Source organism: Oenanthe melanoleuca, chromosome 7 (genome assembly GCF_029582105.1).
Source record: "Oenanthe melanoleuca isolate GR-GAL-2019-014 chromosome 7, OMel1.0, whole genome shotgun sequence".
NCBI classification, from domain to species: domain Eukaryota; kingdom Metazoa; phylum Chordata; class Aves; order Passeriformes; family Muscicapidae; genus Oenanthe; species Oenanthe melanoleuca.
The window spans coordinates 23,768,532-23,796,499 of NC_079341.1; the positions used below are offsets into that span (position 1 = coordinate 23,768,532).

Sequence of the window (27,968 nt, forward strand, 5' to 3'; positions counted from 1 at the left end):
TACCTTTTAATATCTATCTATTCATGCATGTGTGCTGAAAACCTACAGACTAATTGGAATAATATTTTTACATCTACTTACTATTGTATACTATATTGTAAATTCCAACATTCTGCAGTTCTCAAGCTGCCATGCAGAGAAAGTCAGTAATAAATCCTCCACCTTACCTTTGCCATGTTTTCCAAGAGTTTTATTTCTTTGAAGTCCCTTCAATTTTTGTGTATATATATATATATTTATAAAATTCAAGAATTAAAACAAAAATCCCAGTGTAAATCCCCAAACAAGCAAAATAAACTCCCCTGTGCCAATAAAATGCACATTTAAGGGGGTGGGGGGGATATATGGGCTATAGATTCTTTTTGTTTTTGAGCTAGACCACCTTTATCTAGTTTAATGTTTGTTCTGTTACCATTTGAAATTCAATTTCAGGTAGTTCTTCATCATATCAGACTAGGATGCATCATTAACTCTGAGAGGATGTTTTCATTTGGCATCTGCTATTTTCACCAAATGTCAAGGCTTGACATTTGCTATCTTTATCTGGTTTTGGTGTATCACTCACTGAGATTTTGTTCCTTCTTATATGATATTGATTTCAACTGTGACCAGCTGTGTTGCTAATAAAATCAACAGGCAAGTGTCTGGCATTTAGTTCTTCACTGCTAGAGGAAAAGAAACAACCCAGTGGCAAAAAAAGTAAAGAGATACTTTTCAATTAGGATGCTCGCCTGTATCCTCATATTATCCATCTCTTAGTACTTCTGTTGATGTTACATTTCTGGTTGATTCCCTTGGGGAAGTCTCCATGGAAATCCTTGCCTCTCAGATGAAATACTCCTTCTTGCTCTCATCCACAGCCTCCTGGAGAGCGGGGTCGTTTTTCAAGGCGGCGTCCGCGCTTTCGGCGAACTCGGTTCCTTTGGCCTCGTTGGTGTGGTAGGTGCCCTTGTGCCTGTACATGTACCTGACCATCACCACCAGCAGGCAAATGAGCACGAACACCACGGCAGCAATCACTCCTAGGGGACAGAGACCACTTAAATGCATCACCAGTAATAAAATGCAAGAAGTGTCTCACAGCCAGACTCATGACTTGAGTTGCTTGGTCGAGAAAAGCTCATGTGTCATAAGGGGTTTGAATGCTGCAGTGGACAGAGTCAGAGCACACTGCAAAATGCAAGATGGGATATAGATACTGCAGAAATACAGGAAAAATTCTCACTGGCTTTCTTTCAAATCAATGGCTTGATTTGGTTGAGCATATTGGAGCTAAAAGTTATTTACAAAATGAGGAGAAATAAAAGAACATAAAGGAAAACCAATAGGTTTCCTTCATCCTTCTGCTAACATACACCTGGGGTAGGGGGTGTTGCAGACAGCCCAACCCTGCCTTCTCAAGTGTTCTCAATTTCAGGAAGTGTTCAGGGCAGTATTTCATAGGAGACATTCAACAAATAGCAGGAGCTGTGTGACTCTGGAACTGGTCTGTATTTGTAAGCTGCCATTTCATTCTGTGCTCTAATTAAAAAAGTTTTATTGTAATGAATGTGGAAGTGACACCTGGCAGAAGGAAGGGGTTCTGGGTAGATCTTTCTTGTCTCCTGGACTAAGGCTAATTTCCAGCTATCTGTTGACTGGACAAAAATCTCTATGGATGACCCCAAACGGTGAATGGAAACACTCCTAGTGAAAGAAAGTAAATTCAAGATCCTTTTCCACTGTGAAATGGAAATTTCACAATGGAAATGTGAAAATGTAGAAGTCCATAAAAGAGACAAGTCCTGACAAGTCCAAAGAATGCCAAGTCCATTCTTAAAAACTCTACACACTCTATCTCTTTCCTCCCACATCAAATTATTGACTTAAAAATCCTGGAAAAAAATTTAAGTAGTTTGATGCTTATTCAACTTGTGTGACGTTTATAATTTTTTAAACATGATTTTTTGCATGAATACAGGATGTGCTTATAAATTTTTTTTTGCTGACTCTATTCATATGAATCCGGAATAAGCCAATCATAAAAGAAATACACAATAAAAAGACTAGAACAGAACATTCCTAGGTCTTCCACTGCTGTCAGTGAAGGGGGTGTGTGTAGCATTTCTTCCAGAAGTGAATTTTATGTTTTGTCAGAAGAATTGCTCCCTGGAAATGCCTACAACTCTGCAGAGACAATGAGGGGAAGGTGGAGAGTATCTATTTTCTACAATTTATATTCAGGATAAGTGGCAAGAGTGGGTATCTCCAAAGCTTTAGATTTATCAGCATCAGAATACTGAGTGGGGATGCCCTACTGGCATAAAAACATAGGAATAGACAGAATATTAGCAGGGTAAATAAAGATTATAACTCTAAAGATATGCCTTAACATTATTCCCCAGATTTCATGGTGCTTGGTTCTGGAATGTGAAGTTATTGCTAGCAGAAAAAAATTGCTTATACAAAGAACTTAAGTTTAAAATAATATCATGGTTGCAGTGTGGGCTTCATCAGTTTTTAGGACCTCACTGGTATCCCTTGATACAAGAGGCTCTAATAGGCTTTAGAGGTAGCACAATATTAATAAGCCTAAGGGACTAAGTACAAATCAATTTACCTGCTACTTGTTCATAGAAAGCTGAAATTAAAGTTACAGGAGATGGGACCTGAGGGAAATATAGCAGAACCTCACCAATTTGCACTAATGATTGGTATAGCCCCTTGTGAATGTCTGAAATTAGTGTGTTAGCATGGAAATGAACAAACACAATAAAAATAAAAAGACAGGTTCACTCTGTGAACAGAGCTTTGCTCATTTATTCTGACAACTGTATTTAGTTTAAATGCATGAGAGAGCCTTAATGGAATGCCAGAAATATAGTGTGGTGAATTCTGTAACAATAAAGGGTCAGCTGGTGTAAGGTAGCATCTCTCAAATCAAAGGTGCTGCACCAGTTCTGTACAAAAGGACAAACCTGACCCTTTGAATACTGAAGGAAATCAGAGACTGACTTTTCTGTTGGACTGTTTGTATTTTGTCCTAAATACAAAATTGGAGGTGGTACTGCTCAGTAAATGGTTTATGCTCATTATCTCACCTTGTTATCTTGCCAATAGCCCCTCTGGGAGCAGATTTCCCACTGCCCTAATTAACTCTAATTGTGCTGCTCCTGTTGCCTTGTCAGCAAAGTAGGGGTTTTGCAAAATGCAAGAAATCAACAAACCTGCTGTTTTATTTCTTATGGTGCTGCTTAGTACGGTCTGTACTCACCTCCAATGACAGCCACATCTGCTCCAGCTGTGGGGCTCTCCACTTCTCCATCTATAAATAGAATAGAATAGAAAAAAGTTAATTATAAAAAAGAAATTAGATCATATGGAGGAGAAGTGACTGTACTGGAGATGTTGTATTATTTCAACCTGTGAAACTCAGAATTTAATCAGTATCTCTGGTTAGCAAAAGACATTTATGAAACTTCACACTAGAGTTAGCCTTACTGTAACAGTTTTCTGCCATCATAACACTGGAAAAGAAATAGCTAGCACATTATGCAAACTATCATGGCCCTCAGGGAAACACCTACTGTTTATTATGAGCACTTACCTGTAACTTCCTCCAGTGAATGCTTAAATTAAGAGCATTTAGGTACTGTGATTACTCTCAGAAAGGTAGTTTTGTAAAAAGAAGGTTGATGTCTATTTATTTTCCCATTTATGGCTCTTCTGAGTGTGGTTTGGATCTTGATTTTGGTTTAAATTAATCTGTGTGTATTGATTTCAATTAATATTTATTTATTTGCTATGTCCTGTTTTTAATCTTTGCATTTGTTTTCTTTTCAGCTTACATTTGAAATCACAGCAAGCCTCTCATGTGTGTGGTATAAAACACAGTCCCCACTTAGAATAAGCCTGAATTCAGTGATGATAAATCAAATAACATGATTTGCATTATGATTTATAAGAAAATCAAAAAACAAAACAAAACAAAAAACCAAAAAACCTTCACAATATAAATGCAAAATAGAAGTACCTGACCATGTTTTTCAAGAAGTAAGAAACTTGTCTGAAATGTAAGCTGCTGTAAGAGCACCTAGAATTTGAATTACGCTTTTATCTTATTTATTGCACTTAATAAGAATACTCAAAACAAGTAATGAATAACTAAAGCTTTTTAAAGGGGAAATTTAAAAAAATCCCCCAAACCAGTGAGAATATTTCTCTGGAAAAGGTGAAAATGTAACTCCAAATCCTTCTATAAACTCAAGAGTGGTACTGTGGCTGATACCTTTTGTGGGATGCCTTTTGCTCTATCTGTATATATGACTCAAGGACAAAACACTATCAGCATTTTCTCCTGCTCATGTCCAGTCTTAACATCAGTTTGCAACAAACTGAGGAGAGCTGAGATTCAAAGGATCCACCTGTTCTCAAACATGGGAGAAGCTTTTTCTCGAAAGTAAGAGCACTTTTCCCCAGAGATCCTTCCCAAATTTTCTTCCATCTATATACTGATGGAAAGATTGAGCACATCTTCTATAATTTAAAAATTCTTTTTATGATATGTCTATTCAAAACCCACATACTCAGAAGAGATTAATTGCCTCAAGGTCAAAATGCTCTGTTTCTTTAGACACCAAATACATGCTGCATGCCAAAAATGCAGGCTCCTCTACAGCAATCAAATACTTGAAGGTGTGAATTCCAAAGTACTTCCCAAGCCACACAGCTTGCTGCCAAACATTAATTCCAGATCAAATTATTATCCCCTTGATTAAAAAAGGTTTATGAGTAACTCTCTGCTCGTACCTGGCATTCTCAGGTGCCTCTCAGATTCAGTAACAAGCAGGTGCCTTATCTCTAGTACTTGCCATCACAGTGCTTTCTGATAATAGATTACAGTATTGTCACTTTGCAGAAGAGTTTTCATTTTCCTCATTCTAAGTTCACAACAGAATGCAGGATCATCTTGAGCTGTGGCACTGATCTGCTAAGCTGGCAGTGCTGTGCCCTTCACCAACCAGCTGACACCCTGATGTGGTTTCTCTCACCACAGTTCCCATTTTACTGCAAGAACCAGGGCCTGACTACTCCTTTGTGTGTCCCCTTTTGACCACAGAACAGTTTGCTGTCCCCCCAGACAGCCTTTTGCTGCATCAGATGGAGTGCCAGAACATTGCAGCTGCCACCAATGACCACAGGGTCAAGGTTTGCTCCCCAGATGTTTTGGAGCAAGTTGATGGAGAGCACAGAGACACCCTTAACCCCTGTCTCACTGTCTCTGAAATTCCACTTTGTCCAAAAATAGCTATGTGACTCATGGCAGTGTTTCAGTATTGCTAGGCAGGTGTGAAAGTATTGGCATTGTTTGAGGTTCAAGCAGGGTCATCCTTCCTGAAATGTGACTGAGGAACAAGCAAGGATTGTGTGATGGAATGAGACCATTCTTCCCTGAGCAGGAGTGAAACAGCAGCTGCAGTCCAGGAGGAAATCTGTGCTTGGCCAGAACCTCAGCATGGCCTCTCTAAACTCAAGTCTGTGTGAGAAATACAGTGCATTACTGTAGGACTGAACCTTCACTTTCTGAGGCAAAAAAAACATCCAGCTTACTGAAGGAATTTTTAGCTCAGCAATGGCTTTGGCCTTCTGGCACCTCCTTTATTCAGCTCTTCTTCACATGCAGAGTGCTCAGAGGTCTGTGTTTCAATAGCTGCTGTTGCACCTGCTTGGATTGTTTCCCTTTCTTTCAAGGGCATCTTTTGTGTTATCTGCTGCTAAACTGTCCTTGCAAAACTTCCTCTCCCTGTTATACTGGCCCTTGTCCAGCTACAATCTGGTTCTGAAAGTGTTTAAATGTTGTTATTTACTGCCACTGGTTACCATGACACACAGAAATCAAAAGATTGAGGGAAAACATATTTTCATAAAATTTCTAGCCATCAGAATGAGCTGAAAAAATCAAGAATAGAACAAATCAAAATGTCTGTTATTGGAAGTATGTTTCTAAAAGCCAGAATGATGGGAAAGAAATGCTTTTGTGTCACGACCTGAAATTCATCAAATTCCAGTTTTGCTCATAAACTTACAGGTAAGGAATTTTTGCAATAGAATGACAATTACTACCTGTCTCGTTCTCATCAATCACATCTTGCTGAGAAGGCAGCAGCCTGTGGAAGTCCAAGAAATATTTCCTGATTTAAATACTGCAAGCAGATCTCTGGCCTTGTGCTTCACAGGTGGCACATCAGCACAACTGACTTGTACATTAACACAGCCAGTGGTCATTTATTTCTGCTAAATTTGTCAGTAAATGTGTTAACTACCTCCTCCAGGTACAATTTTCCAATAAACTTGATTTCACCCCCCTAGTTTTAACCTATTCTCTTCTATTTTGGCTGACACTGGCTTTTAAACAATTTTTTTTAATTTACATTTTCTTTTATATCTGAGCTTCATTCAAGTAGAACTTTCTAGTTCTTTACAATGCCAAGGACTAAATGTGCTTTGTAAAGTGAGGTTTTGGCATGATTTTGTGACACCAGAAAATAGGTCTTTAAGGAAAACACATAATAGTAGGACAGTCCTGATAAAGATGCAAGACTTATCAGTGAGCTACTTTAGAAGCCTAACCATGGTAAGACATTTCAACTGACAAGCTGTTCAACTTCTATGGTGGTGGGAAAGGGCATATTCATCCCCCAAATACTTTCTCCCATTCAGCATAGAAATCTCAGAGTTTAGATCTTGCTCCTTGCAGGAAACAACACTTTCAAGTGATTCTGTGGCTACTTTACTCCCAGACTAAAGCTGGTAGTGTTGAGTAGAGAAAGAACAGCCCAAGATTACAATTCACATTGTCGTGATTCCCATGCAGCTGTGGGTGATCCTGATCCTGCATTTTGGAGTTTGTCAGGCTGAGTGAATATATAGATATCTATGTGTGATAAGCACCTGTGACAACACTCGACAGCAGTCAGGCAGCACTGCTCCTGCTCTTGTCTTTCAGGATTTTCCTACTTTTCTACTCTTAATAACCCAGCATCTCTTATCATGATGCTCCATTGCTGGCTGCTAGGTTACAGTCTCAGACAAAGCTTTGGCTGCTAAATTACACTCAAATAGGTCTTTAAGTACTTTCTTGGGCAAAGCATTCTCTCTCCTGATGTGCCTGTTGTTGCATAAGAAGTGCTTGAAATTCATTCAATCCATGTGAATGATGGGTTGAACCCCTTAAGGCAGTCATTTCCTTCTCAGGGCTTTCCTAGGCATGCGGACTAGGAAACACACAAAAGATTTCATCTCAAATCAGGTCACCTAACCACTTTATGAAAAACTGCTGCTAATGGGACTTTCCAGGATAAGAACAGCCCAACCTTATCTCAGCATATCCAGGGATCTGCTTTGCAGAACCACTTCAAATACTGACAGAATTGTTGCAGGCAGTGGTGTGTAAGCAGACTGTCTGCAGGCTAAATGTGTATTTAGAATTTGGCTATTAAATGTTTAATGGCTTTGTTTTAAACATCTATACTATCTATCCATGCATGTCCAGTAAGCAAGGGAGATGTTCAAACTGAAGGATAGTTCATTAAACCAGTTCAGGATTCAGGGAAGATAGAGATGGAATTCAGAGGAGGGTTTTCCTCAGTATGGATTGTTCTTTCCTTCTCCCATACATTTGAAGAAAAACTTGGTTATAACAAAACAAATGAAATGCAGTTTACTCACTAGGACAGATTCTAGTAAATTTTTGTCTGTTTTTTTGGCTTGTACCAATTGACCGAGCACAACATACCATACTAATCTTGCCTTATCTTTAAAAAGTTGCAATTTAAAAAGAAGACTGCCCTTTTATGTAAAGAATTTAGGTGAGGTTCTCACCTCCACTCAAGATGATACTAAGGTATTTGATTTGGTTCAGTAAACACTATAAATTTCTGAAAGCATTGAGGAGTTTATGGAGTCTACCAGGCAGCTTTTGCAGTTGTTAAAAACCTTCTCTACAAATACTGAAATTTTAATTTTTAAAAAAATATTCTTTATATAAAAAATGTATTTTTCATAACTGTTCCTTTCCCAGTGCTCTTTTCTCCTCTGTATGCACTTCTGCAGTCATTGTTCCTCTTGACTGGAAACCAGGTCCTAGTGTGTCCCTGTTTTCTCCACTGATGCAAGACTTTCCTTATCATATATTTAGTATAGAAAAACTAATGAAATCTTAACACCTCCATTGTTTATGCAACTGTAGTATGTCCTCCTTGCCCTTTGGTTTGTATTTGTGCCTTGCCAACACACTGCATTCATGAGAAAATCATTAATCTATTAACCTTAGCACACTGATTAAATTTACAAGCTGTAGTTAGAACTGGTTCACTGCAGCTGTATCTGTAAAAAGGAGTCGACCAACTTCTGAAAACTTCATGTTAGAAATAATGTTAATTGCTCAAGCTGCTCTCTGGCCCATTACAATATCAGATGCATCACACTGAGGCCATTCTGAATGAAGAAAAAGTCATTACCTATTTTAATATTTGCCAGTAAGTGTGCAGTGCCCTGCCAGAGCTGGCATCTCTTGTCCTGAAGGGTCATCAGCCTGAACCCATCAATTTGACACATTGGGCTGAAAAAGACATCACCATCTCCCAGCAGACTATGAAACACATTAAGGCTGTTCTTTCAAAATTAAGGAACAGTTTCTCATCTGTCAATCTGGAAAAGAGACAGAATAATTTGGCTGCCACTTGTATACTAAATTATTATAAGGAAAATAATGGTGTCACATAACAACAACAATGACATGATCTTTTGGGCAAGTAAATAGACTGTGTTGAAAATGTAACTTACATCATGCAGATTAAAATACCTACAAAATTAAAATGCTCTGGGCCCAATCCTGTTGTTATCCCAGCTAACAAGTACTTTGTCACTAATTCTAAACAAAGCACAGTTTCATTCAAATAAAGGTATGTTCAAGATTTTTGACACTTTGTAATATAGAATATAGAATATAGAATAATATAGAAAGGATAAAAATAAATTATCAAATTAGTTTAATTAGGATTGTCACATAATTTTAATCTCGTTTGATTCGAGCATACAGTGTTAGGAAAATAATTTTTCCATCATTCTGGAATGCTATGAAGTAATAAAAGAAAATATGTTTTACAATGTTTGTGGAAGTAATGACTTCATTCACACAGTTTCTCCTTCTTTTGTGAAGCTGAATTGTCATTGGGTCTTGAGGAAAATCAGACATGGATAAATACACTAAAAATCATCTTGCCAAAAAGTAATCATATGATATCCCTTAATGATAAGAGGGAAAAGGAGAGAATATTAATGAAATTCAGGAAATTATTTTAGCTTAAAAATAATAAGGATCTTTTAAAAGGGAACATATATTCTATATTTTGAAATAAAAAAATATCAAATTTAAAAAGATAAAAAAATAGTTTTAAAGGCTTATATAAACTAAAAAATTTATTTTTTTTTTAAACTAACTTTTCTGTTTATCCCCCAAAACAACTGAAAAATAACTGACAGTGCCCTCAAATTCCCCTTTCAGTTTGAGCAATTTGAACCATATGCTGGTCATGGCTTTTGTTGTTGTTGTTGTTGTTTCGTTGGTTTTTTTTTTTAGTTTGAAGTTACTGGAGACTCTTACTTCATTGCTCAGGGCTGCTGAAAACCCACCACCAATTTTGATGGCAAATTAATCCTTCTGGTTAGAGCCTTAAAATGGCAACTCCCTCTTAGAAGCACTATAGATGTTGCAGTGACTAGTTTTTGCTGTGCTTTTATGGGAAAGCTGCTCAATATCTGAAGGCCAAATGTTGCCTTCTTATCATATGAAGGTGTGTGAAGTGTGAGAACCTGGAAGAAGATTAATCTATTATCCATTAAAAATATGCAGAATCTGTTAAAAAATGCTGCATGTGGCAATTTGGAAGTTGTGACCTGTTTTGTCTGTTTCACATGTATAGTTATAACTATAAAATTTCCTTACTTTTCCATGGAACTGGGTTAACATTCCTCTATAGCTGTCCAAGCCAGCTTGTATGCAACATCTTCCTGGGGAAGATAAATTGACCTGGAATTGATTCATTGAGGAAGGAGTGACAAATGGAGTATGGATCAATCTGGCACATACAGTCCACCATCAGGACATTTTGCTGCCTGCCTCTCCTCCTCCCATCTCCTCCTCTTCATCAGAGCAGAGCACTCCTTTTGATGGCTTTGTAATTGGGGAGGTGTTGAAAGAAACACTAAATATCCAGTGAATCCGATGATTCTTGCTCATTTCTGCCTGACTCTCCTCCAAAGTCAACAATTTTAAGGTCTATTCATTCTTTGTTAAATCAAAATGGGGACAAACCAGCCATTTGCTCCTTCACTGAGGTCAAAGCTGAATAGACAGAGTTGCTGGCTTAACTGATTAATCATTGCAAATGTTGCAGATGACCACAGGAAATCAAAGCACCTGACCATGGATGCAGGGAAAGCTCATCTCACGACCTGTAACTGATATTTCTCTCATAATTCTTAAGAAATAGTTAATGAAAACAGCATACCTCACTGATCTAAACTTTTTGTGTTAAAACATAGCAGAAAATTTTTTTAGGGAAAAGTCAGAGGCCAAGAGATCTTGGAGTAGATGATTATTCCTTCCCAATCCCTTGTGTAAGTGGTTACACGAAGCAGTAAAACAACTTAACTGCTAAACTGCTTCTAATTATTTACCAAGACAAGCTTTTAATTTGTACCTAACAGGTCTACCAGGCTCAGACCTGACTCTCAAGAGTCATAAGAGGATAAGGTGATCTCTGTTTCTTAAATGTTGTTGTGCTTGATTTTATGACTGAATAAGTTCTGAAGATTAGGTTTTGGTTTACATATGAAACATACCCCCTTTTATGGACAGGGCACTAAGCATTTATGTTTTTTTTCACCAAGAAAACATTAGTTAAAATTAGTCCCCTTAACTAAGACAGCGAGAACTAAGAATTTGAAACATTTTCATCAAATACATTCAACAGCATTTTTGCACTGATTTTTTCTGTTCCTGCTATCTGCCTGACTGTCCTTTTATCCTTTGCAAATTTTGACTCCGTTATTCAACTCCAGCTGTTTTTAAAGGAAAAGCAGGCAAAGATAAGGACTGCTTCAATTTTCATGAAAACTGCAGACAGGAGAGAAAAGGGAGATCAGAGTAGCCCAGCACTAAGGGAAAGGACTCAGCATTTTTTGGCTCTGTTTGGCAGCAGTCAGCTGCCCAGTGACCAGGAGCTTTCCAGCCATCAGGCACACAGACCCTGCAGCTCCCTCCCCATGGGGAGATGCTGAGGGAGACAACTTCTGTATACTGGGGGTGGGATTTAGGGCACAGAGACATAGACCCACAAGCAAGAATGTTTACTGACTCTGCTGCTGGCAGAAAACTCATTTTAATGAACACAGACATGCTGAGATAGAAGCACAGCCATTATTCTATTGAGGCTGATTAATGTCTATTTCTCATTGAGATGAGAAAGCTTGACCTTGTGCTTAAACTAGAGATATGATCAAACTACACATAATGTCACCTAGAAACCACCTGGAAACTGGTGAAAGCCTGGTAATATTGTAAGAGCTCAAAGAATGTAGCATCAGGCTCCTATCCTTAGAAAAGTATACCAATTTTCCCAACGTGGGCAGGTTTCTTCATTTATGCTTATTCCCACCGTCAATATTCTGTAGCAAAGCTGTCCAACAGGTGATAATTCTTGGAAATGGGAGTTCCCTGTGCCCTGTCTCCTGGCTTATTTGATATGAATTGTATTCAGCTCCATCCAGCTCATGCACCAGTGCTTGCCTAAGGCACTGTCTACTGTGCATTGCAAGTGGAAATGTCAGGATGTTTAGCATATGCTGTTCAGGGACACAGAGATCTTTCCTGGAGCATATATGAGATTAATATTATTAATGGAGATATCTGTAGTGGAAGCAATCTTCCAAATGCTTTGGATATTGAGCATATTAAACAAAGAAAATAAAACATATTGAAACACCTTAGAAACTTGCAAGGCAAATAGTAGCTCAGGGCAACAACATTTCTTATTTCCCAAGGTTTCTTCAATGAATATGCAGATTTCTTTTGTGTATTTGCTCTAAAGACAAAGGCCACATTATTATCTGAAAAGCATTTACATATCAGTTCAAGCTGTCTGAACAGAGTTGAGGAAATTTTAGAAAAAGTTCTTTACCATCTCTCATTCATCTCAGCAATTCTGGACAGATTGTGCAATAATTGTTAGAAAAAAAGGAAAAAGGATCATTTGTGTACTATTTTTGGACAACTGTCTGGCATTATTTGAAAAATAGCATATTGAACACATTAACAAGCTAAGCATGAAAAGACCTGCACTGAAGGCATGTACTGAATATTTTCAGCCCAGGATGATATTGTTGTGAATTCTTTATCAGTTTATTGCTAATGTTCCTCTCTCCTAATGCAACACGAATGTCAAGGACCATGTAGGTGGGGGGCTAATAACCAGCCTGAGGAGATGTTTGACTGCTGGAAAGGAGTCTGTGTGAGCTCAGCTGTCTCCACAGGTGCTGCAGGAGGACACTAATAGGCAGTTGGCTGAGATGATAGCTGTGTGTCTCTTCCAGCTAGCCCCATTCTGTTCTGTTCTGTTCTGACATGCCTTCTTGAAGATCTATTCAGCCTCCACACAGTGTGGTGAATCCTGGAGTATGGTGTGGGAATTTCATTCCCACCAACCAATAAGCAAACCTAGAATAGCTTAAAGAAGCTTAGATTCCCAGAGTCTATAATTAGGGAAAATAAATCCCAAACATCATTGTTAGCTCTGCTTACCCATCCCTTTCCAAAGCTTGTGCTGAGGCTTAACCTCACTATGAGGCAGTGAGACCCAGGTTTTTTGGAGAGCTTTCAATGTGCCCTGGTCAGAAGGGCTTGATGTCTCCTGTAGGTGCTTAAATGGGGCCTTACCCTCTGTGTTTTGCCTGTTAGGTTGGAGTCATGTTTATGGAAGGAAACTAATCATGCCAAAACTTGATGCTGCTACATTTTTAAGTAGAAAACAACTTCATTTGGTTTAATCTCCTAATAAGGAGTCCTTTTGTGTTAGTGTTCACTTGAATGGCTCTCTGTAGACAGTGTTGACTTTCATGCAACCTGGAAAATTATAATAATTTCCAAAGCTCTTTCTTCTCTTTCAAATCTGGTTGAGACTGGTCAGTGGACCCAAAAGTTCTTGATGAGAACTGGCAGATGGATGAACAGATGATAGGCAGAAAGATAGACAGCAGGAACACATAAGACTCATATCATTAGGAAACTGGACTGAAAACAAAACTAGCAGTGGGTACTTGGCTAATATTCATATTCTGGTCACCAATTTAAAAAATGCCATGTTTTTGAAACCATTTCAAAGCTTGAAGATGACACCCTTAGTGGTTTAAACAGCAAAGAAAAGAACAAAGAACATTGCTGAGATTTTTTTCCAGCTCCCTTTTTGGTCAGAATGCTACATTTTTATAGTTTGGATTGTATTTTAAACTTTTAAAGCCAGATTCAGCTTGGACAGCCCTGGAACTTTCAATGGAGGATTAATGTGTGTCATTAAGCAAAGAAATATGGTCTAGTAGTTTTCAATAGCAACAAATGCTTGCTATGGTACTTCTCTGATCAACATATTTTTCACTTACTGTAAAGCCTTTGAGCTGCTCCTAAGTGTATTAAATATCCATGCAGGAAAGCTGACAGTGAATTGTTGTGGTTGGAACTGGCTGCTACATTCCTGCAGCAAAGGGCATTCTTGTTCCTAAACATTTTCCTGCCAAGCAGAAAACCAGCTCACCACAAGGAAAGCCCCTTCCCCATTTAATATTTATTTATTTACTCATAATTACTGTTTTATTACTTAGAGGGCAAATCCATTAACAGGGAGATGTTTGCCCAATGCAGACAGAGAGGGCAAAAAGCAGAAATGCTCTTTTGAGTGGTTGACATACATCATAAATCTACATTCAGGAAAAACAAGTTCCCCAGAAGAAAAGCATAAAAAGAAAAGCAGCTGGTTAAAGCAGGAGACTTCTTTTCTAGTGCTCTGAGCAGAGCAGAGCACTCCAGACATTCACAGTCCAGTGACTCCTTTGAAGCAGAAGGCCATGGAAAAGGCTGGGTTTGGTATTTCCTATGTAAGATCATATTGGAATGCACTAAGAAGTTGAGCCCCTCTCTCAGCTGTCAAATTGAGACCTAGGGCAGAGCTGCTGTCCTGTGCCATCCTTCCTTCAGGGATGCTGCCCCTCCACAGCTGCATCAGCAGGGATGGGCTCTGAGGCCAAGCAGCAGCAGTCACTCCTTCCCTGCTGGCTCAGAGCAGGGCACTTCCCCAACACACAAAGTGAAACACAAGGGGTTCATATACCAGGTGGGATTTGCAAGAGCCCTCACTACTAAACTGCTTCTGCTGCCTTTGAAATTGGTTCTCTCACACATTCCACCTGCTCAGCTGGGCCGATGGTGAAAGTTTTGAAAACTCCATTTTATGAGTATGAGAAACATGATAGAATCAAGCCAGAAATATAACATATAGCCTCTGTCCACCTTCTCTGCTTCCCAACTTCCCAGTTTAATTCACCAGTTGATGCTGCCTAGCAGGTTGCAAAACTCTGCCTTCCCAAGCAGTCATGAGACAGCCTGCAAATTTCTCAAAGCACTTTCATAATATATCTAAACTATTTACCACTGCCTCCAGAGAAGTATGTTTTGGAACAGTCTCATAAGGTCAAGTTATCCCACTGAAACACCTATTAGTATAAAGAGAAGGAAAAAAAAAAAAAAAGAAAGAAAGAAAGAAAGAAAAATGAACAAGCCAACAGCAGTAGCACAGCCCTGGAAAATATGAAGTCATAAGTAGAGTTCAGCCAGAGCAGACTCCCATTAAATTTTGTTTAAGAGCCAAGTTCCACCCTGAGATATGTGTGAGCTGCAGTTTATTTCAGGGGCAGCTGTGCTGTGCTCCATGCCATGGCAAGCTTGGACACAAGTATGTATCTGTTACAAGAGAGGAGTAAAGCCCACTTCCTTCTTGCATTTTTTTGTTCTATCCATACAGATGAAATAGAAAACTTAAAGAAGTGGATAAAACAGGCCACAGCTTTACAAGGCCTCTCTGTCAAATGTAATTCCTTCTTCCACAAGACCTGAGTGTCTGTCTCTAAATCCACTAGGCTCCTTTCTGGTGGTAGCCTTTCCCTGTTCCCCTGCTACAGCACAAGTGTTAAACACACAGGCAGGAGCCCTAAGGATTGTTGTTCTATCTTCTTTGCTCTTGAGAGTCCCTTTAGGAGACAGCCAGCAAGGAGTGCTCCCTAGGAGATGCACATGCTCTATAAAGAAGGGTCATACACATAAGCAGTCATAAAGCAGTCTGGCTTTAACTCTTTAACACCTTACACTGGATATTTTTGCTTGAGAATAGGAGGTCCACTTAATAAGGAGGGAAGAAGGGGAGGCAGAGATGTTCCCTACCCTGGCTGCATTCCAAGACAGGGGCCAGGCTTACCAGCACCTTTGTGCTGTGCTGGGCTGCACCGCTGGCTACAGACAAAAACCTTTATCATTGCTGGGGTGGGCAGCTGCTGCACAGATACAGGGGACAAAATGATAAAGTCATGGTCACACACTCCTGAGAGAACTGGACAGAGGAGTTCCCTGCCCCCTGCCACCAGCTCTGCACTCAGAGATGCTGAGCATCAAAGGTTGAATTCTTTCAACCACAAGTTCAAAGACCCTGTTCAAGAAGAGCAGCAGACAAGGCTCTGTCCTGCCAAGCGCCAAGTCTGGAGGTGAGCAGGAGCTTAAAGTATTTCATATGAGAAACTCTGGTAAATGCAAAAGCTTTTATACCCCAAGGCAACCATTTAAACACTGAATTACTAATTCTGGCTCAAAACTTTCCCATTCCTTAGATCCCTTGGTGGTTGGCCTGTGCTTTAACTCTCCATTAAGCATCTGCTATTGGCTCTGTGGATAAGACAGCCCATCAGCTCCATGCTCAGTGCAGCTCTGCCATGGACAGAGATGAAAAAGCTTTTAAGTCCTGGATAGCCAAGAAAACCCAGCACCATCAGGATCAAACCCACACTGGCATCACTTGTCATGGATGCTGCAGCAGATGGGAAGAGGTGGCATTGTCCCGGGAAAGGAAGTCTCTTTTCCTTGATGCTGGTGTAACTTAACAGCTGGTGAGGGCCAAGGGAGACAAACAGGCAGCTCTGGTAAATCTACAACATCACTTCATTGTGCAGTGGCAGTGAAACAAAGGACGGGGAAAATCGGTACCAAATCCCATTAGCTAGAAGATGGATTGGAAATATCCCAGCAAGGCTGGGGAATGGAAAAGACAGATGTGTGTGGCCCTGGGAGTCTGAAGAGACATATGACCACAGCTGACATGCCATGGCTTTGTGTCTGTTAAGGCACAGAGTTTGCATTTCTTGCTACATCTCCTTTCACCAAGGACATTTTCCGTGGAGGGGGGAGTGGGAGGAAATTATCCTCTAAGGAATATGGATGCTCATGCCCACAGACAGCAAGCTGGTGCCCTGAAGTTCCAAATAGTGGGAAACAAAATCAATTGCAAAGCTGAATGCCCACATTTATCCGTATTTCCCTGGTGAACTTCCCTGAGCCACCCACAAGCCCTGGACCCTGCTCTGTACTGCAGGGAGCAGGGCAGGGCTGGGGAGGGCTGATCCCCAGCTTCTGCTCAGGTGTGAGCTGCCAGGGAAATCACTTGGGTGGAAAATGGCATGTGCTACCTGTTACAGGTTCCAAGTCTTTTTTTCACATTCAATGAGGAAAATATACTCCTCTCTTCTGGAATAAATGAATAAATCATGGACACACGTGTTTTCTCCCCTTCCCATATCTCCCCCCAGTGATTGCTGCAGTTTCATATCTGACAAAAATAGCCACCCAGATCTCCAAAGGGAGGAGCTTGTATTTCTCCCTCTGGCCATCTTCAGCAGCTCTCAGCTCTGCAAGACCCTGGGGCTGCAGCACGACTGAGAGGGGGAAAGATTCATCCAGAGATTTGGTACCCAGGTCTCTCAAACCCAGCACGGTGGGAGCAGCAGCATGGAAGTTACACTCCTGCCTGCTCTGCCCCTGGACTCTGGAGAAAACAGGACACAGGATATGCTTCCTGTCTGGGAAAGGCTTGTAGCAGCCTGGGAAAGAAAGCATGACCTTTTCCTTAAAGGAAATGCAATTCGTGGAGAGGAATAGGGAGGAAAAGTTCAGGCTGCATTTTTTTCTTAAAAACAGTGTCATGCAGCTGTACATCATCCTCTGTGTTTAAAGCCCCTTGCTCCCCTGTGTTTAAAGCTGATCTCTATTTATTTGGCAATGACACATTTTTTGAAGTTTCATGCCTCTCTGCCAACCCATTGTTGCCCTAGTCAGTCATGAACCTTCTGACACAAGTCAGAGGCTGTCGAAATGAAAGGTTCCATTCATTGCAAGCAAAGGAAGCCAGAGGAGGCACCTTGAGAGCAGAAGGGCTCAGCTCATGCTCTGCTCCAGCTCACAAATGGTTATGTCCCAGCATGCAGAGATTAAGCATCTCTCACAGAACGTGGGAGGAGGAGGAAGAGTCTTTGTCTGAGATTCACAGATTTTAATGGATTCCAGAAGGGGAAATTTTTTACCCAGGAGCAACAGCAAAGTTCAGAGAAATGTAAAAGCATTTATCTCCCCAGTTATATTCCTGCCTGCCAAAAGCAGGAGGGGTGATTTACTCCTCCTTGGTACAAAGAGTCCCTTATGGATCATTAATCCACAGGGGGAATGAGCTCAGGAGCCACAGACATCTTTTCTTAATGTGCAAGAACCTTGAATCAACAGGAAGTTTTCTTTGGGAGCATACAGGATCAGTTTGTCTTTATTTGCTCCACACTACCCCCAGTCTTCAACAGTGTCTCCTCCAAGAGTTCTAGTTACCACTGATAAATCACTTTGCCTTCATTAAAATCTGTGGTGATAGTAGGTGAGGCTGATGTGAGCTAAATCAAGGCATTCAAAGCAAAATAATATTAAAAACTTAAGATCTGAAATCAGCAAATTCTGATACAAAATCCAATAAAATCAATAAAACTATCTCAAGTTCCAGGGTACAAGTATCTTAACAGCACTGATTTCAGCACTGTAATGGCAGCTTGCAATAAGTAAGGTATTTCTTGAGAAACTCTGCTGAAATGGAAAGGACACAGAAATAGCCAACTGTTTACATGCCAGGACCTCAGGTGATCTCAGGTGATGAAGTTTTCTTCTTAGCTAGAGTTGTACAGAAAGCATGCACCAAAACATACGGTAGGAAAGGGGTTAGATCTGGTAGACATCAGTTGTTAATATTTTATCATTTCTTTAGAAGTAACAAAAAGAAAAACAGTCTCACTTTGACTCTGTGAAAGCACCTGAAAATATTTCTATAATGTCTCAGTTGCTAAGTGAAGAACATTATAGACTGTGTCTATGTATATTCACAATATGGAGACATTTACAATATGCCACTGTTCTGTGGTGGATGGCATTTTATATCTTTTACCTCTGCAAAAAAAGAAATGCAGCAGGGAATTACACTTCTGTATTTAAATCCCCCAAGAAGCACTCCATGCCTAGATTTGCCAGGTTCCACATAAGTCTGCTAAATATACATCCTAGTTACTGTAAATGACTTACAAGATCAGAAATGTGGCTGAAAGGGAAAACCTAAATCTGGCTGGTGTCCTTGGGTTTTATGCTCTCGTGTATGTCTGCATGTGACACAGCAGCCTTTATTTTGGCTCTTTGTTACACAGTTAGGCTTTGACAAATTGAAAAGTATTAAGATTAGAACAATCATGTTTACATGTATTACCACCTGCTACTTCATTTCTTCCATGGTGCTTAAATGTTCAGGCATGTGGCTTTGAAACAGAGTACCTTTAATGCACTTAAAAACCCTGCTGGATTCCCAGCTCTCTTTGATCTCCACAGTCTAGAGACTATCTCAGAGAATACAAATAAATGTGTTTAGGGGAAAAATATTTTCAAGGAGAAACCCCTAAAGTCCTTCCATCTTGATATGCATTACCAGTTGATGTCATACTTAAGGTTGTTTTTTGCATTTTATCTTCATGCTTCAGGAGGCTGAAATCTCTATCCAGAATCAGCAACTCGATGAGGAAATGGGAAGACAGATGTGGTCAGCACCATGGGCACCAAAGTGTCAAATAATGATTTGGTGATTCTTGTTTAGAAAGCAGATAGAGATCATTCTGTCCTGAGAAATTTACAGACTAAGCAAAGTAAAAAGGATACACTTTTGCAATGAAGAAGACTTTACTTTGTCAAGAGGAAAAGGGAAGGATGTGAGTGGAAAGCTTGCTATTAATCATGAGTAGGAAGGAGACATTAATTGGAGAGTTGGAAACAGAGGAAAGACTCAGATAACCAAAGGTATGAAAAAAACAGTTTCTTTTGAGAGCTGTACAACACCATCTTTTCCATCTTTCACCATGTCAAGTTTACCACGTGGCACTACCCTTGTGGTAATGACTTGGATTTGTACTAATTTCCAATTGTACAGAAAGTACAAATCACATCTGGGTTCTTGAGTCAGGTTAACTTGGGAAGAGGTGTTTTGAGGAACCAGATGCATTCAGAAATAGAAAAGGTAAGACAGAAGTATTTTTCACTTTTTAAAGGATGTTCTTGGGTCCAGTCACTGCCTGTTGCTTGAGCTGTAGGTATGATAGAGCTCTTAGTGGGAGATGGTAAAGTGCCAAAGGCAATCAGCAAGGTTTCAAAATAATTAATTTCTTCACGTTAGGTGGACACAGCCTTCACGAGAAGGACCTGTCAAGCACCCTTTGAATCATATAATCATGGAATGGGTTGGGTTGGAAGGGGCCTGTGGTCCATCTGTTTCCAACCACACCCCATGGTCAGCAGCATCTTCCACTGGACCACACTGCTCAAAGTCCCAGCCAGCCTGGCCTTCTGACCTGGTGGTGTTCCCCTTGGCTTTGGTGATGTTAGCAGCAGTTGTTCACTCTTCCCCATGAATGGAGCAGGGATAAGTGACAGAGTGACAGGAAAAGTGACAGAGTGTTCAGAGCACACTGAGTGGGTTTGCAAAAGAGTGAAAAAACCCTTTTTTTCCCACAGCAAAGGGGAAGCTGGTACTTGGTTCCAAACTGCAGATTGTTTCCTGGTGTACTCAACAATTAATGTAGGGTTTTCTGTAGAGATGATACAGCCTAATTCTGTGTATAGCCACTCTTTCCACCAAGGGCTTAATTGCCATTAGTAACTGGTAGCATAGTTTCTTTAAACTAAAAAAAATAGTCCCTATGAGTTCAGTGTGGGAAAAACTGGATTTTTATGCAAGAGAGTCCAAAATCAAGGCTATGGATGTAATTATGGAAATTCAAGAGAGACAGACAATAATCATCTCTCCCAATCAGATTCAGAATGTAAAAAGCATGTCCCAGTTGTAAATAAAAATTGGTATGTGATGACAGGAAAGGCTGGAGAGGGGAGGAGTTGTTCCATAGCAAGCTGTGAAGATGAGAGAGCAAAGAGAAATCAATAGGGAAGAGGGAGAGTGGAAGAGAGGGCAGCTCCCAAAGGAAACAAAGCCCCAGCCCAGATGGTGACAGGGAAAGATCTATGTCTTCCTGCCCTGTTCTTTTCTTCCTTCTCACTGGCAGCACTGTGGAAGGTCCTTGAGAGAGGGGGGAAATGGCATTTAACAGCTGGGACCTGTGTGTGCCCTGTAAATTCAGATATGACCATTTACTTGTGGGCTAAGAAAGGGACAGACAGGTAGGATTAGGAGGTGAACCAGACAACATGAGAGAGCAGGTGTGAGAGGAGCCACAGATGCATCAAGGATTTAATTTCCTGCTTTCTTTGTTGGATGGGACTGGGACTGTGCTCATTACACTTGCATGAACCATTGATAGAAGAAGAACCTCAGCTAGCTCATGAGTGCTGGTTATAAAGATTCAGGAAATAAAAGACAAGACTGTTTCATAATAAATTGGTAAACTTCTGGCCCTAATATATGCAAAGAAAATCTGAAAGCAGAATTCAAAAATATATTCTAGGAGATAGAAATAAAATATAAAATCCAGTATGTCATCTTAAACAACAGAATTTTTGAAAATGTACACAGGTTTCCTGAACTCTTGGATAACTACATTTTTATGGTAAAGCTTCACAATCCACTAGAAATATTTTTTCTCCTCTACTCATTCATACATATAACTCTTTAATCATTTGTATTTAATTGATTTGTGGTTTATTTGTCTCACCTAAGGATTATTTGGTTTATCTTAAGTCAGCCATGAAGACCTCTTTCATCCCTTCTTAAGTGACTGAAATTTTTGAAATATCCAATTAGCAGACAAGAAGCATCTTGCTTTTGTCTTAGTAGGAACACTTTTCAAAGAAAACAAGATGAGCAGCAGAGAAGTTTGCCTCCCAAAAAAAGCTACAGAACTGTAAAATCTCTTCCAGTATAAATTAATCTTCTCAACTGTTTGAGGGGGACACAGAATTAAGTAATATGATTTAATTGATTCTTGAATAAGTATTTTGTTTCCAAAGGAGGGTAGTTTTTTAAATAATAACTTTAATTAAAGTATGAATATACTAATATGATCAATGTTTCTAAAAAACTGTCTAAAGATGCAACTACCAAATTGTCCCAGCACAGATGAGCTAGGAGAGGAATATATAAAAAAAAAATTAAAAAATATAAAATATATAAATATTATAAATATTTACAGTAATATAATATATAAATATTATATAATATAAATATATAAAAATAATGTATTTAAAAAATAAAGCCATATAGGAAGTGGAAAGGGTGGGATATAAATACATATGTCTCTGTATACATATGCATACAGATACAGGTAAATTGTATAGACACTCTGGGTGTGTATATGTGCACATAGGCAGAATTCAAAGATGTTTTCTAGGTTTGGTGTTACTAAAAGAGTCTGCTTGCAACTCTAAACACGTACACACATGTAAGGATTTGAAGTCTGGTTCTGCATGGCTGTGACCTTGTCACACATGTCCTGTATGGTGTGGACTGCCTCATGAAACTAGATATTTTAAACATGTAGTCCCCAGTGAAATAGGCATTTATCACTCACAATAACAAAGAACTGTCTCAGGGTGTGTTCAAAGCCCCCCTGCAACTTACTGATAAAAAGCTTAACTCTATTTCAGGGCTTATCTGGAAAAAAAAGAGGTAGAGACCCTCATGAAGTAACTGAATTTTTTTCCCCTCTTAAGATGGAAAAAAGAGGCAGAGGAAAGGAAAGAAAAACCACTTTAAAACTCCAATGCAGCAGAACAAGTTTAACCCATTGAGATTTTAAGTGAAGTTTTCTGCTTCTTCAGGAAGAACCCTGTGGTGAACATATGTCAGAAGAGAAGAAGATATGAGAAACTGGCCTTCTTTGCATATGAGATGATTAATTAAGAGGAAAATCACTTAGCCAGCTGTCTCATTGGTGAAACCACACGTGCAAGGTGCATCTGCAATAAGGGAGCAGTAGAGCACAGGCAGTGCATTTGATTTCCATGCTAACATAGCAGAGATAGGAATCTGGTGTGAATTAGATTGTGCTGACTCTGAGAAACAGAGGAGTCCAGGTCTTATTTCAGCCTCAAATCATGAGCTGCATGCCTGTTATAGCATTGCAGTGTTGGTACTTGTTGCAGTTGAGTTATCAGTTGCAAATAAATGATCCAGAGAAGAGAGGCCTTTAATCCATTTGTGTTCATAAATTGGTGGCAAACAAAGCCTGATTTCTCCAAGTGACACTTTTCTCCATTCTCCAAGTAGTTTTTTAGAATGCTCAGCAGCTGGTGAATTTTTCATTTACTCATTACTGGAGTAATGCTGTCAAATTCATCTGACTTAGAAAATTAAGTAAGTAAAACACAATTGTCTGCTGCCTGAATACTTGCTCTCCTAAGGTATTCCTGTATTCTTGTCACTCTGGCATCTGAGTTTTTCATGCATTTTCTATCACAACTTGTATGTGAAGCAAAAAATTGTAAACAAAGTTCTTACTAATGCCAAAAGCTGTTTGCAAAAGTTTTCTGATCTTTCTGTGGGAAATAAGCAGGCCAGTTGCTAAATAATTTCTGAGCTATGTTTTTTTCCTAAGCACGCATTACAAAATTAGGGAGTGGGAAGCAAAGAGTTGTTGCCTCAGTGAATCTACTGGAATCAAACCACCTCCTACCTCCCCAGCTTTTCCCAGCTAAAAGCTGCCTCACCAGCAGGGTCTATGGAGAGCAGTCATTTCTCTCCCACCTGTAATCTCTCCTTTTTACCAGCCTTTTGAAGAAGAGGTGACTGTACAGCACCTAGCACAATCAGATCCCTCTGCTGGCTTGAATTTCTCTACACTATAGGAATACTAATCCCTCCTCAACAATAGAGACAGGCACTGCACAGAGCACACACACAAACAGACTTTCATTAGAGAATGCAGTCCTGAAAGCCTGTTCTACAAAAGACTTTGCTGATTGGACTCAGTCATTTGAACAGCTATGGATACAGGCTATATTACACAAGAGCCTAGAAAGAAAGGTGCAGCAGTATCAGCAATGAGATGCAAACACTGCATAATTCTGTAATATTAACAGGCTTAAGCACACAACTAGCCATAACCTGAATCTTTAACATCTACTGTGCATTTTTTTTTAATTTTAATGATACCCAGCAATGCTGAAAATCATGTATTTTAAAACAGCAGACTCCTATTTGGGTCAACATCCTCCCTATTCTCTCCAGCTCAGCGGTTTGCCAACATTTCTGCTGTTAATTACTGAAATTTCAGGTGCATTCTGAGCCTTTCAATTCCCAGACTTTCACATAAATATGTCAGACAATGAGGGTGTCAGGAGAGCCCTGGGGTATAAAGCCAAATTTTCCAATTCATATGCACAGTGGTGGGAAACAAACATACAAGCAGAGACATTCAATTTACATAAATGCTTGTAGGACACGTTTTGAGATTTCAGTGCTAAAATGAGAGGTTATTATAATCTGTTGGTTTCCTTGGGTATAAATGCTCCCAGGTTTACCAGTGAAGACTGGATTTTCATAATCAATACCCTGTTTTTGTTTATCACTTACTGTCACAGGCAAGCACTTCTGTGATTAAGGGAAATGAAATCACATATATTGCCAAGGTGTGAATAACAAGATTAAAAACCTAAAGGGTTCATTCAAGGCTTTTCACAAGCTCTCTGTGAAAGGCAAGTGGTATTGCTCCAGGAACATACAAAAGAACCAGTTTGCAGCCCCCAAATATATCTCATTATGAGTTAAAGGTGTGGCAAGGCTGTTCTCAGAACCACACTCCCCATTCACAGCCAGAAGTCACTCTGCCTTTGTCTGAGGCCACCTTGCAAGGATCAACTTCTTGGAGGGACAGCCCACACATAAGTGACTCATTTTGCCAGCTCTGACTGTCATTGGGGCAGGGGGAGAAGCTTGGGCTGATGGAGACATGACCTCCTGCTTGTAAAACAGGGTCAGCAGCAGATTCTGCTGCCCTGAGCAGGACAGTGCCTGGGTCACTGCTGGAGCACAGCTGCAAGTGCAAGGGAGTGCATACAGCCCCAGAAGGCTGGCTTTGCTTCACCCTCTTCCTCACCCTCTTCCTCCCTCAGCAGCTGGGACATGGTCTGAGGACCAGCCTTGGTTTCCTTTTGGGGCAATTCCTGTGCTGCACATGGAATAGAAGCCTCCACAAACTGCTCTCCTTAACCACTAAGTCCCTTGACAGCTGGCATTTGGAGTATAGGAGACCCCAGATAAACATTCCCAGCCTGCCTGGTACAGATGAAATCCTGTGAATTGCACACCACCTTCTCCAAAGGGGCGAACATCTCTGACCCATAAAGATGGCTTTGCACAGATCACTGCCTCCCAGGCTGAATCACTGACTTGGTGACGTTTTCTGTCCTAATCCTTCACCTCATTTGAGCTGTCCACTGCCTCAGAAGAGGGTCACTGCAGTCTAAAAGGAAGAGGGCAAAAGCTGCCAGCTGAACTGAGATTGCCAAGCCTGTGGAGCTCCTCAGGTTTCATAGTTAAGTCAGGCAGGTGCTGCTTGTACCTCTGAGCAGGCAGCAAGTGCATCACAGAGCTACCCTCACCTCTGCTGTGTGTGCAGAGCCCACTCACATACCTGGTGGGTATGTGAGCTGGCCATGGGAGGTGCCCAAGGTGAGATGGTGGGGCATCCCCTTAGAGAGGCAGAACACATTTACAGCATTTTCACAATGACAGTAGAATATGAAAAGGAAACAGGCACACCCTGCCCCAGATTGACAGGATCATACTGCATTATAGAATGAATAAAAATCCCTTATCAGCCGTGGTGAATACAAGGAGATAAGCAAAGTACATGAGCAATTAGGTAACTAACATGCTTCAGTTTACATCAGTTGGCAGCTGCTCTGTGGTCTCACTGCAGGTATTCAGAAAAGAATTAATATGCTCAGTATAGTCAAAAGCTTTTGAGATTTTTTTATGCATTTTAACACCATCTCAACGATTTTCACTGTGGCCATGAAGCAAATTTGTTTCCCAATTATTCTGCCTCTCTGGCAAACATCTGCTGTCCATGCTGCGCAGTGCCTGTCAATACACTGAACTTTCAATTGTTTCTTGTCTGTTTCTTGCAAAATAGCAGGAATTTTAGGGAATAACACCCTTTTCCCAAAGAACTTCCTTCCCTCAAAACCTCAACCATTATCAATGCACCAAACCTGCATTACACAGAAATGTGGTATTGTTAGACTTCCCTCTAACTTTGTTCCTAATCAATAAATTGATATCTAATTAAAAAAAAAAACCAAAACAAAACAGAACAAAAAACCCAACCAAAAAACAAAACACTGTGACTATTTCAGCCAAACACTTCTAACTGGATTGCAAGAAATTTATTTTCATGGCAGAGAAGCACGTGATCTTAAAATAGCTCAAGTTGAGAATTCTGTCTGCATTTGGAAAAAAAACCCAGGACAACCTGATTAATCGTCCTTTTTCATTATGAGCAGACAAAAGGCCCCATGGGGCACTAACTCCTCATCAGGTTTCCCCCTAGGGCCTTCTGTGGGTGTGTGACACCTGGGGTCTGCTAGAGAAGTTGTTTGCAATCTATTCAGGACTGCAGAGCTGGTCCGGATGTGTACCTGGCCAAGCCGTCCCTAAACACACGAGATTGGGTCTGGAACCTTTGTTGATATTTCACAATACATGAGAAAAACCTCAGTGAGTCATGACCACCTCCCAGGACATGCTTGGAGAGCACCAATAGCAGTAATTTACACAAGCTTTGCCAATCCCAAGATCTCAGAATGCTGAATTAGCCTGCCTGTATCTTTCCTGGCTATAACAGAAAACAAGCTGCTATAGAAAAGAAGCTTTAATATTCTAAACTGCAGAATGATGTAGAATAAAATATAAAGGTAACATGTAATCTTTCTCGCTGGTTAGAATCTGCAGAAAGGACTAAAGGATTACTAGAAACTGCTGGTTGGGATTCCAGAGATTCTGCTTGCTGTGTCTTTTCTGCTGGATCAGCCTGCCTCATTCAAAGCTTGGGAAACATTGTCAGTGTCTACAGCCATACAGAACAAATATCCTTACAGCAGGATCTGGATCAAACCCTGAATTGCAGGCTGCTTCCAGCAGTGCTCTCTGTACTTTCTGCCTTCATTACTGATACCATGATATGATAAACAATTCTGCTATTGGCAGTTTATTCATTAAAAACAGAACAAACTTACTTCCTTAAATTAAAGCAAGAAAGATTTCACTAAAGCCATAAGAAAAAATAAAAAAATATAGTGCACCACCATAAACTCAAGAGTTTTTCACAGCTTATCAAATCATAATCCACTCCCTATCCTTCACCTTTCTTTTTAATACTGTCCCAAAATGAACACTCCCATACTGCAGCTGAGCCTCTGTGCTCACTTGACTGTTCAGGCCAAATTGTCTTTTTTTAAATATTCTGAAATATGCAGAGTTACACAAATAGAGGACTTGCCCTCCTGTACCCTCTCTTGCTGAAAAACCAATTTGCTCGTCCTTAAACCCATGTTTCTAAATTTCCAGGAGCAGAAACACATTGTGGCTTTAAATATAGCCTGTCAGTTTGTGGCTTGGGTCTCATGTTACACACAGACAGCTTGAGACTAAACGCAAGCTGGGCAGCACCATTACTATCTCAGAAAAGCGCTTTCAAAACGCTCCATAACTCATTCCTGAAGGTGGGGGGAGGGAAAAACATTCGAATGGAACTTTTCTAAGCCGGGGTTTAGGCGGAAACGTTACTAACTTTGCTCGGTCCTAATTCGGGAGCCAGAGTTTGCAGAACCTCTTTCAGTTCTTCCCTCTCACACGCGCACACACGGACACAAAGAATTAAGAAAGAAAACAGCTTCTTCACAACTTTTTTTCGTTCAGGATTAGTCTCAGGCACTCCTTTTTTTTTTTTTTTTTTTTTTTTTTTTTTTTTTTTTTTACCCATACGAAATGCATTATAGAATTTTTTTTCCTTAAGCGACGGGCTGATAAATCCACATTTTCTGTACGGGGAGGGGGTAAGGGTACTCACGTGGTTGAGATGTCGCATTGTTTTGGGAACTCATAATTTACGCCTTTGAAAAATGCCTTATTTGTGTTGACAGCCTCTCTTCCCTGCTCAGAACTGGCGGCGGGAGTGAGCAGAACAGCTGGAAGAACCCAGGAAAATGCTCTTCTTGTTCGGGCTCTCCTTGCCTGGCTCCTGACCCCTTTACAACTGGAAAAGGAAACAGCACATGTGTCATTCTCTTTTGCCTGTGTAGCTCACATGAGCGGGGAGGG

General features: G+C 40.2%; 1 protein-coding gene across 1 annotated transcript; it reads right to left on the reverse strand.

The window, feature by feature from the left end:
* Positions 1–356: 356 nt before the first annotated feature.
* GYPC (glycophorin C (Gerbich blood group)) lies at positions 357–27,920 on the reverse strand. The gene is made up of 3 exons (XM_056496453.1): positions 27,718–27,920; positions 3,254–3,304; positions 357–1,022 (listed from the first exon to the last, which is right to left on the reverse strand). The coding sequence occupies exons 1-3, from the start codon at positions 27,749–27,751 to the stop codon at positions 826–828; spliced, it is 282 nt and encodes a 93-aa protein (XP_056352428.1). The 5' UTR covers positions 27,752–27,920; the 3' UTR covers positions 357–825.
* Between the last annotated feature and the right edge of the window lie 48 nt (positions 27,921–27,968).